General features: G+C 32.3%; 1 protein-coding gene across 2 annotated transcripts in view; it reads left to right on the top strand.

Annotated features, from left to right (window-relative positions):
* The window catches only part of LOC118184647 (xibalbin-1-like), a 107288-nt gene extending 101779 nt beyond the window's left edge, over window positions 1–5509 (top strand). For both annotated transcript variants that reach the window (XM_085817643.1, XM_085817645.1), the window contains exon 4: window positions 3122–5509. In XM_085817643.1, coding sequence (XP_085673769.1) covers window positions 3122–3260 — 139 coding nt within the window. In that variant the 3' untranslated portion in view covers window positions 3261–5509. The remainder of the gene's footprint in view (window positions 1–3121) is intronic.
* Window positions 5510–16156: the final 10647 nt, after the last annotated feature.

Genomic DNA, 16156 nt, shown 5'->3' on the forward strand with positions numbered 1-16156 from the left:
GCATTCAACTGCCACGTAACAGACCCATTATCGAATTGCATGGTTATTTTCATCTTCTCATCGGTCCTAACAGGGAGTGACAAGGTCAAACAACCGATCAGCACCAAGCAAGCTTACGACACTAGGTGATTGCTACATTTGTGACCAGAACTATGTACTTCCTCCAACTAGGGAGAAAAGAAGAATTAAGTCACACACGCCAAGAGATTCCTTCACCCAATCTTCACCATGCAACAAAGGGTGCGACGCCCATATACACAGGAGCCACAGCCCATCAACACAATAGCATCAACGCATTAGACTTACAACTACTCCCACAATGCGGGTTCAGTTCACGATCCCATCTCCTCATATGGCATCGCAAATGCTTCAGAGAAGTGTGTGTAGGAATCTTATGCCTCCACTACAAAGTTATCCACCAGAATCTTACCGCACCAGAACTCTTTTGTGATAGAAGGTATGGCATTAGACCACTACTTTACATACCCAGGATCAAATCTTGAGGTCATTTTTTGAACCTCATGCATTGCTGCACTTCTTATTAGTGCTAATAGATGGCTACACGAACAAGCAACTCCATACGAAACAGCATCAGCAAGCTCTCGGTATCACATGATCACTACATTTTCATTAAAGACAATTTTTGAAAGCATGCCGCAGTCTCTGAATCTGAATTTCTGAAGTTGCTCGGCTTGTGGGCTGCTAGCTGTTATGAGACCTAGGAAGAGGTTATGCAAGTATTGGTATAGAATGAACTGTCACCCAACCATATTGCTAACATAGCTTATCGATTTTAGAGCCTTAGTGGAAACTCGGTTTTTCTCACAGCGGGCAGATAGCAGCTAACTTAGGCTGTAACACTATTGAATAGGATAATATTTTAGAGCATTCAGTTTTACACATTTCTTCAGTAAATCGAACAGCATAGTCGTATACTCGATCATGGCTTTATATTAAGTGCTTTCCAGTTATGACAGTGTATGAAATAGACACCAGATCATCGGCACTGGTTCGCAGATGATTAAAAAAAGGTCTCTTCGTCTGAATGAATCCAGATTCCTAGTGCATCACATAGAAGGCAGTTATTTTCTTCCAGTATAATGATCTCTAGAGTCTGCTAGATGTTTGAATATAGATCTTCACAACGTTCTGTCTTTCATTCATATCATCTGTTTTTCTGTTAGCGATGATCTTTATCAGCAGAATAATGCACCTCTATGCTTTACAAAAAGTGTCACGGAGACGTTCGAGGAATATGATGGCATATTACCTTTAAAGATAACAACATTGTATTCACCCAGCATGAAACCAGCTCGGCATCTCTAGATCGAAATGGAGAATCTGAGTCATGCTTTTTCACCATCACCAAGAAATGTAAAAAAATCGAATGACTTGACTTCACATTGTAAACACAGAGTTATTCGCCTTCTCATTTAATTCATGTCTCTCAAAATGGCTGCTATTTTCTGAACTAAAGAACATCTCCAACATCTTATTTAAGTAAACATCTTCGCAATGTAGTGGTTTATTCCTGAATTTTATTTTATGTATATATCTACCTTTCTTTCTCTCTCTATATATATATGCATATTATACGTGCATTATGTAATTACATTCTTGAAAGATTCATGTCAGATTTTCTATTTGAAGATTCCAGTGCAAGCTAAAAATGTATTTCTGTCAAACTTTATAGCGATACGCATACAGCATTAATGCGTGTAGTGTATATAGCCTCAGTATTAATGAGCATAACCAGCTGGTGTTCCAGAATATGATTCAAACTACGATATATATCCAAACTATGATCTATAAGACAGGAATCCCTGTAGGAAAACCATTCGAAAATAAAGTTTGTATTTAATCAATTCTGGACGGCAAAAGTTCTCCTGAAATCGAATAAAAAGATAGCTCTTTTACTTAAATGGGCGAAATTTAAATTTGCGTAAAAGTCTTATGCGCTTCCTTATGTTGGATAATGATGTCAGTGGGGGAAAAGTTTAAAATACCTATATCTTCTCTCCTGTTGATTTTAGTAGATACATCTTGGAGGTTACTGAAAATTTCGGAATGTCACATATTACATCATTTTATTTAAACTCAACCATACTTTGAAATTGGATATCTCTATTTCTACTTGTACACTCAATAAACTATAGGCTGTTGTAAACACATAGTTTCTTACTCCAAATGACAGCAAAATAATTATGTCAAGTAATTTATCTCTCATATTGCTGATATGATGATTATGCATTTAAGTAAGGTACACAGTTAAAAATTAATGATTTTACTTTTAAATTTTTTCTTTAAATCTTACACATGCAAACTAAATATCAAAACTATAATACAATTTAAATAAGTCACCTACGAATAACAATATTTCCAAGTTCCTCTTTTGCCGTGATTATCAAGCAAAACGCATTTGTTCCGGCTGTCATCAGGTGATTGCACAAAAAGCGAAGAAAGTAGACTGAGCCCGAACCGTAGGTCCGAGAGGGCAGGAGCTGATGGTGAAAGAGGCGTGACCACTTGTTACGTGAGCAAGTAAGCAAACATGGCATTGGGAGCGAGATTCGCAGGGAAATTCTCCTAAAATAGCATATTTACAAAATTTAAAGCAAGTAATGCACAAATAATAATTGTGTGCTATTTACAACTATACAAATGCCTAAGTTCAACAGGAAAGATTAACAAGACATAATGATGAATAACAATATTACTACTAATTGGGATTTATATATGAAATCTTTGTTCTGGTCTTTCGCAGAACAGCATGTTGTTGCGTAAGCGTTCTTGGCGTTCAAAAGGTAATATTTTATTTCTTAAATATTCACAAAAGTGCTGTTATATTCATATTGGAAAGGAATTTCATAAATATTAAAAAAAACTTGCTTAGTGGTGGGACATTACCTACCTTAGATATCATAGTTCAGGTTATATTTGGCAACACTTGGGCTTTGGCTGTTGGACCAATGGCTCTCCAGTTCAATACGATGGCGCTTTCCAATTTCAGTACAATGACTTCAATAAGAGCTGAAATTTGCTTTAGCTCTTTTTTTTTTTTTTTTTTTTACTTTAATTGTTTCATTTCTTTATATTTTTCTGTTTTAATTGTTTATTCCAGGAGGGCCTGCATTCGCCGAGGTGGTGGCTGTGACGGAAAACCCAATGATTGCTGTGCCAACTCTACTTGCCGATGCAACCTGTGGGGCACCAACTGCAGGTGTGAAAGAGCAGGCCTCTTCCAACAGTGGGGAAAATAAACGAAGCTTGAACAAGTATTGCATCATGACGTACGAATGTCATCCTTTACTTTAAATGTCCCTCAGTAAATCTGTTACATCTATTGTCCTCATGTACCTTTCGTCGTTCATCCTATCGTATTTGTAGAAAATGTTATTCAATTTGTTTAATGTAATGATATTCTTGTAAGATTCGTGGTGAATCCCCTCCGCCTATTTCTTTCAGTATGTATATATTATTCCATGTTACGCTACTTTTATTGAAGTTTATATAATCGTAATTTTTGTCTTGTATGTATAAAAATTAAGAGTCATTACTTTAATATCATGCATATTTGGAAATAAATTTTCGTAAAAGTCAAAAAATTTTTAAAGTTGAGGTTTAACTTAAAACTTAAATAATCGTTGCACAGACATGGAAGAGCAGATTCCGGAGTGTAACTTGCATATTATGGATATTTTTAAGTACGTGGTATTCAGTTTCAATGGAGATAGATGAAATGAATATACATCTGCATTCAGGAACTTGCCTTAAAAATTGTTCATTATATCTTGAATGATTTCATTTGTAATTTGTATTTTAATAGTGTAAAAATATTATTTTTTGAAAACTGAATGTGTAACTATAATAGTTTATTATTTCAATGTAGAGAGGATATGAACTGTGTGTGCAACAAATGTTTATAATGTAATATTTACTTTTAAAGATTGGATATATTTACACAGACGCGAGAAATTAAAAAAATTACATTTAGTCGACTAATATACTCCAATCTTTTGATTACGAGTATTGAGTTAGTATCTCAAGAAATGAATAACATACGGGAAATTAGAATTACTCGTATTATTATATTAGATTCTAACCTTTTCCTCATTTAAATGCATAAAAATGAACACGTGATATATTGCATATGTAATATCAAAGAGAATAAAAATAATTTACTATATAAAAATGAAAATAATAATAAGATATTTTTGTATATTTTGCGGTTACAAATAATAGTTGTTACCCGATGAAATTGTATAAAGTGCAATTAAATATCATGGTACTTATAAAATACATGGAATGATGCAGGTGTTGCTATTATAATGTATATTTATGAATGTTTAAAGATTTAAAGTATATTTGTTAATACAAAAAGTAATTGGATAATTTAACTTTACGGTGGAAATTTTTAACTCTTCTTCCTTTTAATTTTCTGATAATGTATACCTTTTTCAGTTTTAGTATATTCATTGACATCAAATTTTCCAAACCTCCCGAGCACATTAAAAAGATTGCACTAGCACTGTAATTTCTTGCACTTTAAGTAGCCAACAACATTGTATATAATCTAAGCACAACCATTTAAATTATGCCTAGTGTTTGTGCAAATTTGTACATTTCAGTTTTGCTTTTCTTCGTTATGTAATGAAAAGAAGAAATTATCATTTGTAATAAAAGGTATTAGCTACAAAATAATGTTCAATGTAATAGTATTAAAGCATGAAGGAATACTGGTAATTCCACTTTCTGAATGTATTAAACAGAATTATTAATTCTGAATATATTAAAACATGGAGGAATATTGATAACTCTGATTTCTTGAAATGTCAATAAATCTTTCCTTTTATTTGTTTAATGTAAATTATTAAACAGATTCAGTAAATTCTTGTTGCAATTCAGTCGAAAGGAGTCTGTTCTTTTTTCCCTTCCTCCAATAAATTTCCCTCTAAGTAATATTAATTTATGGAATAAGAAAATGTTTTCCTCGTTGCCTTTCTTTATAGGAAAATAATTCATATGACACGAAACATTTGTTATGTTTATTACGCCAGGTTCACATACAATATGCAGTGTTATATCTTGTAGTTATGAATTTCCTTCACACTTTGAGGTATATTTTCTGAATCAATACTTTTCATGAAGCTTGAAAACTTTATAAATCGGGTTTTAAGGAGTTTCTAATATTCCGTTATGCTTAAGAAAGGATAATAAATGTGTGCAACGATTTTTTAGCCATCTGTTGTGCAACAAATTGACTCAAATGTGTTCTTTTTGAATGAAAGCATGTTTACAAATTATTACAATTTAATTGCAATAATGTTGTAAATATTATTACCACTTTTCAAGCATACGTACTAGCAAAACTGAATTATTGTGAGCAAAATGTACTGAAAAAACAATTTATTATGTATTTATTTTTCCTATATTTGTTTATGTCTTAGCGTTAAGCTGCTCCGTGACCTGTTGTGATTGTTTTCTCAATAAATTTATTTGAAGTCATGTTTATATGGAGTATTATATATTTTACATTTTTACACTACCACATATACTTCTTAAAAACACAAAAATGATGCAAATAATCTGTATCTCATATTAATTAAAAAATTATGTCTACTCCAAATGTAATAAGTAATAAAATAATACATCATACATGTCAGAGATTTCTTAACATTATATTCGTATGTGAAGTCCAGTACTTTCCAAATGATATTTTTTCTGCTACGTTTTATATTAATAAGTCATCAAAGCCATAAAGTTTCTAAATCAATATATATGTAATATATATATGAACAAACTAAAAAAGATCAGTGAGGTCAAGAATTTTGCGCATTGAGCTGCAAAATTTGAAAACAAGGTAAAAAGGAAATTCTTCATGCTATTACTTAAAAGCAAATGTGATATTGTGGTTCCCGTGTAAAATTTTTTAATACTGTGTAAAAATAAATCGTAATACAAAAAGTTTAAATACAAGAAAGATGTATGAAATACTAAACAAGAAAACTGACAAATAAAAAGTGAATGTAAAACTCAAATCAAATTTAAAAGTTAAAAATGTTGATGAAAGTTTAAACAATCCTAAAACATTTTAAAATTACCTCAAAAATTATTTAAAACACACGCAAAATTACTGAGAAGCGGTAAATGGTAATTTAGCCTAATTCGAATCTCATTACGGAGTTATCAAGGGAATGCACAATGAGTTTCGAATCCAGCTAATTCCATAATGCGTTTCGTCAAACATGAAGAATTGAGACTGAACACGAAAAAACATTTTGAGTATTAAAAAGACAAATATACGTAATATAACTTAAATCTCAATTTTTCTGTTTCATTTTCCGACGTGTCCGCTGGTTAAAAGCAAATGAGAAACACATTAATGGTGCAAGAAAAAACTATACAAACTAGCCTGGTAAGGCAAATGTACAGAATAAATTAAATAGCGAATTGCTATTAGTCAACATATACATAATTTTAAGGTAGTACTACTGTGCTTAAAGAGTTAAAACTTTGTAAAAGAAGGAATATATATATGTATTACAGAAAATTCTGTAATGTATTACAGAAATTATTAAATAAATATTAATAAAATTATTACAAAAAATTCTGTTATACAGGGTGCTACAGGGAAACTATCTTATTTTAAAAATGAATAACACAAATAGTATGAGCGATATCAGTTTAATTTTTTTCCAAGTTATAGAGAGACACTTAAAGTTTTTTCTTTATTACGGTTTAAAAATAGTATCATTAAGGTGGCCCCACTTTTACCAGCATATCAACGGGTATGTTGTCGATAGCAGCTTGAATATTGTTCTTCAGTTGAGCCTGGATCTTTGCACGTTAGAGATTTCAGATAGCCCCACAAAAAGAAATCACACGGGGCTAAATCAGGAGAGCGCGCTAGTCACTGACAATCGCCTCGTAAGGAGATAAGGCGTCCAGGGAAATGTTCTCCGAAAAAAATCATCGTCCAACGATGTCTATTCTGGACAATGCACACCAAACAGTCACACTTTCTGCATGGAGGGGCTGCTCATGAAACTCTCGGCAATTCGTGCCGCTCCATTATCGCATGTTTTGCTTAATCTACGCTGCAACCGGACAAACGAAAATGAGTCTCATCGCTAAAGAACACAAGGGCATCATGAGGCGTATTGTCAAGAACAACTTTGCATGCATTTTTTCGTGAAAGGAAATCGCGTGACTTATGTTTTTGCACCACTACCAATTTATATGTATAAAAATTCAGTGCATTGAAAAGTACGACTCCACGGAGAACGCGCGCTCCTCTCTCGTCCACTGCCTGATCGGTACTGCATGTAGATTTACTAAAGGCATAAAACCTTAACCAAAAGATAAAAATAACACAATTCAATCATTCTTAAAGCAAAAATGCACAACTTACAAACATATAAGAGTATAAAGAAACTGAGATCATTGAGCTGGGTAACAAAGTGGTTATATATTTATATATACTATATATTTATATAAGTTTGTTGCGGCCGATTGCAACCAAAATACGAGGTGCACATCTACATGTTATAGTAGTCTTATATATAAAATTTCAACGTTCTGAGGCTACACGTTTTTGAGTTTTGCGAGATACGTACGTACGTACAGACGCCACAAAAAATTCTCTTTAGAATTCATTTTAAATCAGCTTTTTAATTTTGGTGGGCTAAAAGAGTCTTTTATTCTGTCCTTATGTACAGATGTCACGCTAAAACATCCTTAAATTGCATTCGAAAGCGGCCAAACTGGATATTTTCGTTGAAATATGATGCCTGAAACTTTTCGCGATTGCAATACTTCCTTCTTACTTCGTACAAGAAAGTAAAAAGGAAACCTTTAGATTTAGATTAAATTTAAGTTGAGTATGCTGGCACACTTCTTTTATTTATTTTGTGAAATAAAAGATAACTTTTATTTTATTTTTTACATTTTTTTTTTCCAACGTTTGACGGGGCCCTAGACATTTATTTGTCTATGCTACGGTTCGGCCCTGTTAATAATACACAAATACAAATTTAAATTAAGTAAATTTAATTTGCCTAACAAAGTAAAAGTAATAAATAAACAATTTATGGATATTAAAACTCAAATCAAAACGTCACATTTTAATATAAATAGAGAAAAGACGCCGTTAATATTTTCAAAAAAGTTATTTTAAACTGAGAACAAAATTATTTTATTTTCTGTATTAATTTATATAAACACAAAAAGAATTATAAACTAAAATATAATATCATTTCAAGAATTTTCGCGCATTATGCAGCTGAAAATTGATCAGTAAATACATAAAGAAAGAAATTTACAACCGGTTTCTCACAAAGACCAAAAACTGAAGCGAAAAATTGGTTCTAAATTTTTCTTTATTAATATATATATATCATACATAGGTATATATGTGTGTATGTATGTATGTATATATTCAAGAAGAAAAGTCATTTGAATTTTCAGAAGTCGTTTTCAAAATATTCAAAATATAAGCATTGAATTATATTTTTGATTTATAATTTGCAATTAAAATTTTAAATTCATCCAATAGATAATTCGATTTTAAAACACGACAGAATCTATAATAATCATTATTTTAGCATATTTTAAAGCTTATTATTAGTTTAAAAAGGAGTTTATAAATCATAGTTTTGGCATTTCCTTGCATAAAACTCTTTAATATTATTTTAATAATGTTGTCACTAGATGGCAGCACTAATCTGCTCAAGCGCTTTTGTTCTTGACTTACTTCAAAATTTTTGCGTTCGGAGAAAGTTTTATAGATTTCCATACCATTTTTTATAAAAATTTGAATATTTATGTTGTTTGTGTAATTTTGCAACCCTATTGTTGGTTATTAAAAAAATCGATAATTATGTATTTTATGTTACAGTTTTAACGAAAAGTGTTTCGGAATATGTAATTCTTTTTTGAGAATTCACAGATTCAGCCTTTACCTAAAATCTAATCCAGTTTATATTTTTAATTAATATCGATTAATTTGACTCCAAATGAACTTGTGAACCTTTACATTTTCATTTCCATTGAAACGAACACAAATCACTGCAAAACCTAAAAATGGAGCTAATTAATTTACAACATAAATTTCATTCAATGATTCGAAGATACAAATTTTATTATCCTCATGATTTATTCCTACTTGTCTAAAAATAAATAAGCTCTATTACGAATTTTGCACTAAAAATAATCAGTCTAGATGACGCCACTAAAACTTAATGAACTCGATTAATTGATAAGTATCTACAAACCGTGATGAAGATAATTCAGAGTAATTTCTCTCCAAGGTTGCAAAATTTATGTTCGAACGAAGAAATGTCAGTCTAAGAACTTAGTGTTTAACTGGAAATATATTTGAATTACAAACTGCAACTGATAAAAATGTTTTGCAAGTATCAAACTTGAAATTTCAGCTAGAAAATGGATATAATTTGAATTTCGTTTTTCTTTGTGATATTATTATTACCGTTTGTGTATTTTTTGATAAATATTTAACAAGCGAAATTTAAAATCTATTTAAACTTTTTTTTTGTTTTGCTAATAATTTTTTTTATTTCAGGTGGGGAATCTGCCCCTTCAGTTGTTTACGGATCATGCATTCGGCCAGAATGTAATTTAAGTTTGAGACCACTGCCATAAGCAATCTACAAAGAGTATTCATACAAGATATTTTATAATTTTTTTAATAATGTCCCGGCACTGCACTATCTTCAAATGAAAGATCTTTTCTCCCAGTAAAGAAGTAGCTAAATAATTCGAGACTTCCTGTATCAACAATACATTTTGCATCCTCTATTACAAATTTTAATAATCTCTTTGTGGGAAAGAATTAAACTTTCAGATCATCTACACTGACAAGCCAAAACATTATGATCAGCCGCTCATTTTTCAATAAACTCGTCTGGATGACATGGAGGGCACGAGATTTAGTGAGAATAGTATTTAACTGCTGCTTGGAGAAGGTAAAAAATCATTTTGCAATTACTTTTGGGAGTGATGGGAAAGGCTGCTGATCTAAGCGAATTTGATAGAGGAACATAGTAATGACCCAAAGACTCGGAACGAGTATCTCCGAAACTATACGATGAAAGGTTGTTCACGAACTGCCGTTGTTACTACTTATGCAAAGTGGATAAATGACAGTGAAACCAGCAGTAGACGCCAAGATATTGGATGTCCACGTGTCATCAAAAGAAAAGGATGTCGGAGACTCTCCCGCTTTGTACACCAAAATCAGCTCCAGACAGCCGACAGCTCAATACAGTGCATGTTTAAGTGCAAGTATTTCGGAACACACACTTCAGCGGACACTAGTGGGTATGAGATTGAGAGCAGATATCACACTCTTGTGCCTCTGTTAAGTAAGCATCATTGCCAACTACGCCTATAGTGGGCCCGGGAACATTGAAACTGGATCATAGATAAGTAGAAGACGATCGGACGAATCCGTGGCCGTCGAGAAACACGATGTTCTCGAATGCCACGATGAATCACGATTTCCCATTCATCATGTCGATGGTTGTGTCAGGGTCGCTGTCGAACAGTTGCTCCCTCCTTAGCAGGTTACACACAATCTGTTAGTGGTCGTATTATGCTTTGGGGAAAAGGCATTCTCATGGGCTGCTCTGGGATCTTTAGTTGTGGTAGAACAGACCATGAAAGCTGCGGACTATCTGAACATAACTGCGGATCAGTTGCACCCTTACATGGCATCTGCCTTCCCAACTGGAAATGGAATCTTCCATCAGGACAACGCCCCATGTAACAAACTCGAATTTTGTTTGAGTAGTTCGAGAAGCATAAGAATGAATTCCAATTAATGTCCTGTCTAACTAAGTCTCAGCTCGATAGAGCACATTTAGAATCTCATGGAGATGCAGCTCAAAGCCCAAGCACCACCATGTCGGTATATCTCGACTTTGCGGCACATTTGGTACAACTTGTCTTGAGTCATCTATCAAAAGCTTGTAGCATCCATGCCAAGGCGAGGTGCAGTGTTTTGCATACCAACGGTCACGCAACGCGTTATTGAGTAGGCACAAACGGCTCTTCAGTGCATATAGTTATTTAAAATGACTAATCTATTGGACGCCTCTTTTTATGCAGCATGAAAACATTTATATTTTTTATAATTATATCTAAGTTCTTAGATATTTCATATTTATAAACTATCTACAAAAATAATGCTTTCTCATTAAAGGCATTTTCTTCCCAAGGTGTAAAACTGTTGTAAGTTCCCACCATTACAGTGGCATGTTAACAGATGCAAAATGCAGTACATTAAATTTGCAATTTTCATTAGCAGATTTATATACTTTACATAATGTATAATACTTTTAAGGATATTTATATACTTTTAAAGAGTAGCAAAACCAGTGAATTAAATATTATAGATGCTTAACAAAATTTTCAAACATACGTAACGAAATTGATTTTAAAAGATAAAAAATAACTATAGAAATCTTAAAATTCTGTAATGATCGGTGTTATTAAATGAAACAAAGATCATAACCGTTAAATAAGAGGGAATAAAATTACACTAAACATGTATTCACATAAAAAGAGAAACTGGGCAGTTGAGCAATTTATTTGTGATGTTGAATTTTTATTAATAACTCTAAGGTTCATTTTTAGAGTGCAAAGATTTGAAGCAGAACAAAAGCTTCGTACTCAGATTGACATAATACTAATTCACAGGACAGAATGAAGCTTCTCTGGGTATAGGAGATTAGACAAATTAAACAAATATAATTTTCAGCGGCATCTAAAATCATGTAACCTTCAGTGTAGGATAGATTTAGATTGATCATGTAGGACAGAAATAAGAAATAGTAGAAAAGCAATAGCAATTTTCACATTATACTGTATGTAGATTCATGAAATCAAAACTCGAACCAAATATTGGAAATGACAGCAAAAACCTCATAGCCGTTTTGGTAAAAACTTCGAAAACATTTACTCATTTCCCTGGAATTACCTGCCAGAGCAGATGTTTAAAGTGGGAAATTTTAGGCTCTTTAGCTAAAACTCAAAATGGATTGTCTCGAAACGTAGAGAAAAAATAAACTTGATACGTAAGAAGATGGCTAAGAGATAGAGAACAGAAAAGTTACTCATGCTTTATTTACAAATGTAATAACGAAGATCTGATTCAATAGCTATTTATAGGGCTGCAAGAATATAAATGGAGATTTATACTGTTAATATACGAATAGAAATTGAAACCGGGTGTCATTGTTACAGAGAGCAGCAGTTTATATCTTTGCAGCGAATGCTCCCTGAAAACCGGAAAGGTTAGATCACTTGCACTTCTTTTCAGCAATAAAGGGACTGTAAAGCATGTTACACAGTGAGTTGGATCCGCATGACGGTAGATACATAAAAAGAGTGAAAACACTGACTTAATGAATATTTACATATGTAAGTAGATTTAAATGCTTCTAAGCATTTGACGAATTTTGTCTTTTATACTAAAAATTTCATTTTTATGATGATTTTCTTATATCATAAGCACAATGATTGGTTTGGAAAAAGAATAATATTAAATATTTGTGGAAATGAATCTGAGACAGAGAAGCAAAAGCAAATTAATATGTTTATGAAAAACGTTGTACTGTTGTTGTTGTGACTTATCTTACTTATCTGAGAGTAACATCAGCACAAGCCCACCAAATTCATCGTGGCAAAGAGTGCAAGATTGCGCCTCTCGTTGGCAAGAGCCTTGAACTCATGCAGGTGACAGTAGTTCTTAACTCAGTTCTGCCCCCAATTCTGATGGAGAGCAAACCGGAGGGCACAGGTCCGAGGGTCTTCCACCCATCTTTTCCTACCATCAACCTTTCGAGAGGACTTTCTGCTCGCCGCATATTTAGAGTGCCCTCATTCCCCACAGACACTATAAATTTACAAACATCTATGCCTTCTCCGGGATTCGAACCCAGGCCCTTTAGTACGGCAGTCGCTAACCATTATCCAGGTTGACCTGCAAAGTTGTACTTGATTACATTAATGTAAACACAGCTGTCATTATTGATGTTTCATATTAAAGAATAATAATTTATATTTCATTATTTCGTCTACATTTAATTATTTTATATACTTTATTATTTTGAATGGTTACTATGTTTAATCCCGCCCCTGAAGCTATATGACCGTGCAGCTGAATGTCTCTAAAAGCAACTAAAAACAAATGTTCGTTTTGGTGTAACAGGCCTCAATAAGCAAATAAGACTACCGAAAATTTTATTTAAAACAAAATTATGAAATTAAAAAAGACAATCCTCAGTTTTTATAGTGTCTAATAACAAATCATATATATGGAACATCTGATAAATCTGCATCAAGGAAGGAAAATTTAAGTACTTAAGGGCTATCTGTCTAAGGAAAGGGATACCTTCGTGGAGGTCTTCTTTAAGGAAACTGGATCGTTTTCAAGTTAAACACGGAGAGAACCTCGAAAATTCTCATGCAGCTAGCTTATTCTCTGGGATTTGAGCCCAGGTCGAACTACCAGTGTTCAGCGAGCTAAGCGCGCGAACGCTAGTGAGCAAAAGATTATGAAACCAAACCGCGAACGACAAGCCAGAAACAAAACGTTTTTCAAGAGACCCATAGTTTCTTGAAAAACGTTTTGTTTCTGGCTTGTCGTTATAGTCTCCATAACTCCATTCCATAGTCTTCATAACTCATTAGCTCCATAGTCAGAAGGTCAAAATATCTTGTGATAAAATAATATCAATTTAAATAAATAAGCTACATCCTGAAAAAATTAAATATGTACCTTATTAAGTTCTTGTTATAACATAGACAGATTATCATAATTGTTAAACATAAAATTTCCACTAAAAATGAGTAAAATTCAATCAAAAACTAATTTTCAGCAAACCGGTTTGCAAGTATAAATTTATGATTCTAAAAGTAAAATATTAATTCTCTTCGAAAAACTCATAACAGCAAAAATACTCCATCTTATAAACTTTCAACAACTGCTGTTAAGAATAAAGGCTGAAGGTCTGATGTAAGATAATTTGAATTTAATGAAATTAATTTATTTTTAATTGACTTTTTATTTGAAAGTTATTTTTAATTGAAATTAATTGAATTTAATTTATTTGTTTAAATTCTTATGTGCGATAATTTGAAACGCACAAGAAACGCACCAGAAACGCATTACTGAATTTTAGAAGAATTATGTTAAGAAATAGGCAAATATGATTTTCGATGACATCTAAAATCATGTCACATTCAGTGTAGAATTTTAGAACTGGACTGAATACGATTTACTGCAGGTGGTGTCATTTCCAAAAACCAATGCGACCGCCTTTCTCATGTTCGGAAGCATCAAACTTGAATCGTAGTCATAATTTTTATGCGATCATCGCCATTTCTGGAATTTTAAGAAGACGTATAGACACAGGCAGAAAAAATATTATACGAAAAATTGCGCTGTGATAAATGAAAGTTCGGTTATCTGACGGGATTTAGAGATGCCGCATCTAGCTTGTTTCAATGGTGAGCATAAGAATACTAAGTTGAATTATAATTTGAGCCTACAACGCTCAAATTCAACTTTATTTATAGTATAACACGTTATAATATGTTTAGTATTGATAGTTCTTTATGCTACGGTCATTAATATATCCATTCTCTTAAGAACCTGAATATTCTTTAATGTTACAAAATATTTTATAGTTTATTACTTCCTTGTACGAAGTAAAAAGGAAGTATTGTAATCGTGAAAAATTTCGGACATCATATTTCAACGAAAATATTCATTTTGACAGCTATCGAATGCAATTTAACGATGGTTTTTTTGCTTACATCTGTATGTAAGCCCAGAATAGACTCTTTTTCTCCAAAACAATTATAAAACAGATTTAAAATGAATTCTGAAGAGATTTTTGTCGTGGTGTCTGTGTGTACGTATGCATCTTGTATAACTCAAAAACGAGTAGTCTTATAACGTTGAAATTTTGAATATAGGACTGCTATAAAATTTATATTTGTACATCCCATTTTGGTTGCAATCAGCTGCACCAAAAGTATATAAATATATGTATATATCCACTCTGTTACTCGGTTCAGTCAGCTCAGTTTCTTTATTCGTTTATGCTTGTAAATTTTGCATTTTGTGCTTTAAAGTGATTGAATTGTGTTGTTCTTACCTTCCGGTTAAGGTTTTTATGCCTTTAGTTAACCTGCATGCAATAATTATGGAATTATCCAGAATTTAAATTTTTTTTAAGTGCGGCTAAGCCTAATTTTTAGTTACCATGGCAGCCATAGTTGTTTACATCTGAAACTTAGCAGAATAGTGCATTTGTTGCTAATCTAGAGAAACTAAGCTTCGTAACAGCAAAATAACGTCTTCTTTTATTATTGCGAATTAAATTATGCTTAATTAATTCTGGAATTATGATTTAAGTTATTAGCTTGTTTTTGCATAGAAATTGCATTTTTACTTATAAAGCATTTTTACTCTTTACTTTTATGTTTTTCTATATCTTTCAAATTTTAATGAAAATATTTTGAATTTTTATGTATTTTTGCCTAGCCGCGAAGTGAGAACGGAATGAATTAGTAGCACATCCGCATTAGGTAAGCGGCGCGGAATCTTCTGCGAAAAACTGTTTCTTTTTTATTTGTTTAATTTCTTTTATATATTTAGATTTATTATAGCATTTGAATAGAACTTGTAATTCTTCAGATGATATAATTTTTGTCTGCTCTGAGTTATAAAATGAATGAGATGCAATGCTGTTAAGTGAACCCAGCGCCGAAGTGTCGCTATGGTAAACAAATATAGCGAACTTTAAAGAGCGCATTTATTCAATTGTGTTTTGTAGTTTATAGACGATATTTTGATTTAATTCAAAATTCGTTAACTGTTATTTCAATATGTTTAAATGAAATGCAGGAAAATTGCGTATAATTTAATCTTCTGTACAAAGAAGTCATGTGGTATACACATCAGATTTTTATAGTGTAGCATTCTCATCGAGCCATATAGGATTGAAATAGGGAATTATTAAGTATTATATTTTATTTCTGTACGTCTACGTTTCAGTGCATTTGATATGAAATAACGTGGCACACCTTTGTTATTATTTATCTAATTTACTTGAGCGTTATTTCC

The sequence above is a fragment of the Stegodyphus dumicola genome, chromosome 5 (assembly GCF_044657685.1).
Source record: "Stegodyphus dumicola isolate Sdum_Otavi_A_Nest chromosome 5, ASM4465768v1".
Taxonomy (NCBI): Eukaryota; Metazoa; Arthropoda; class Arachnida; order Araneae; family Eresidae; genus Stegodyphus; species Stegodyphus dumicola.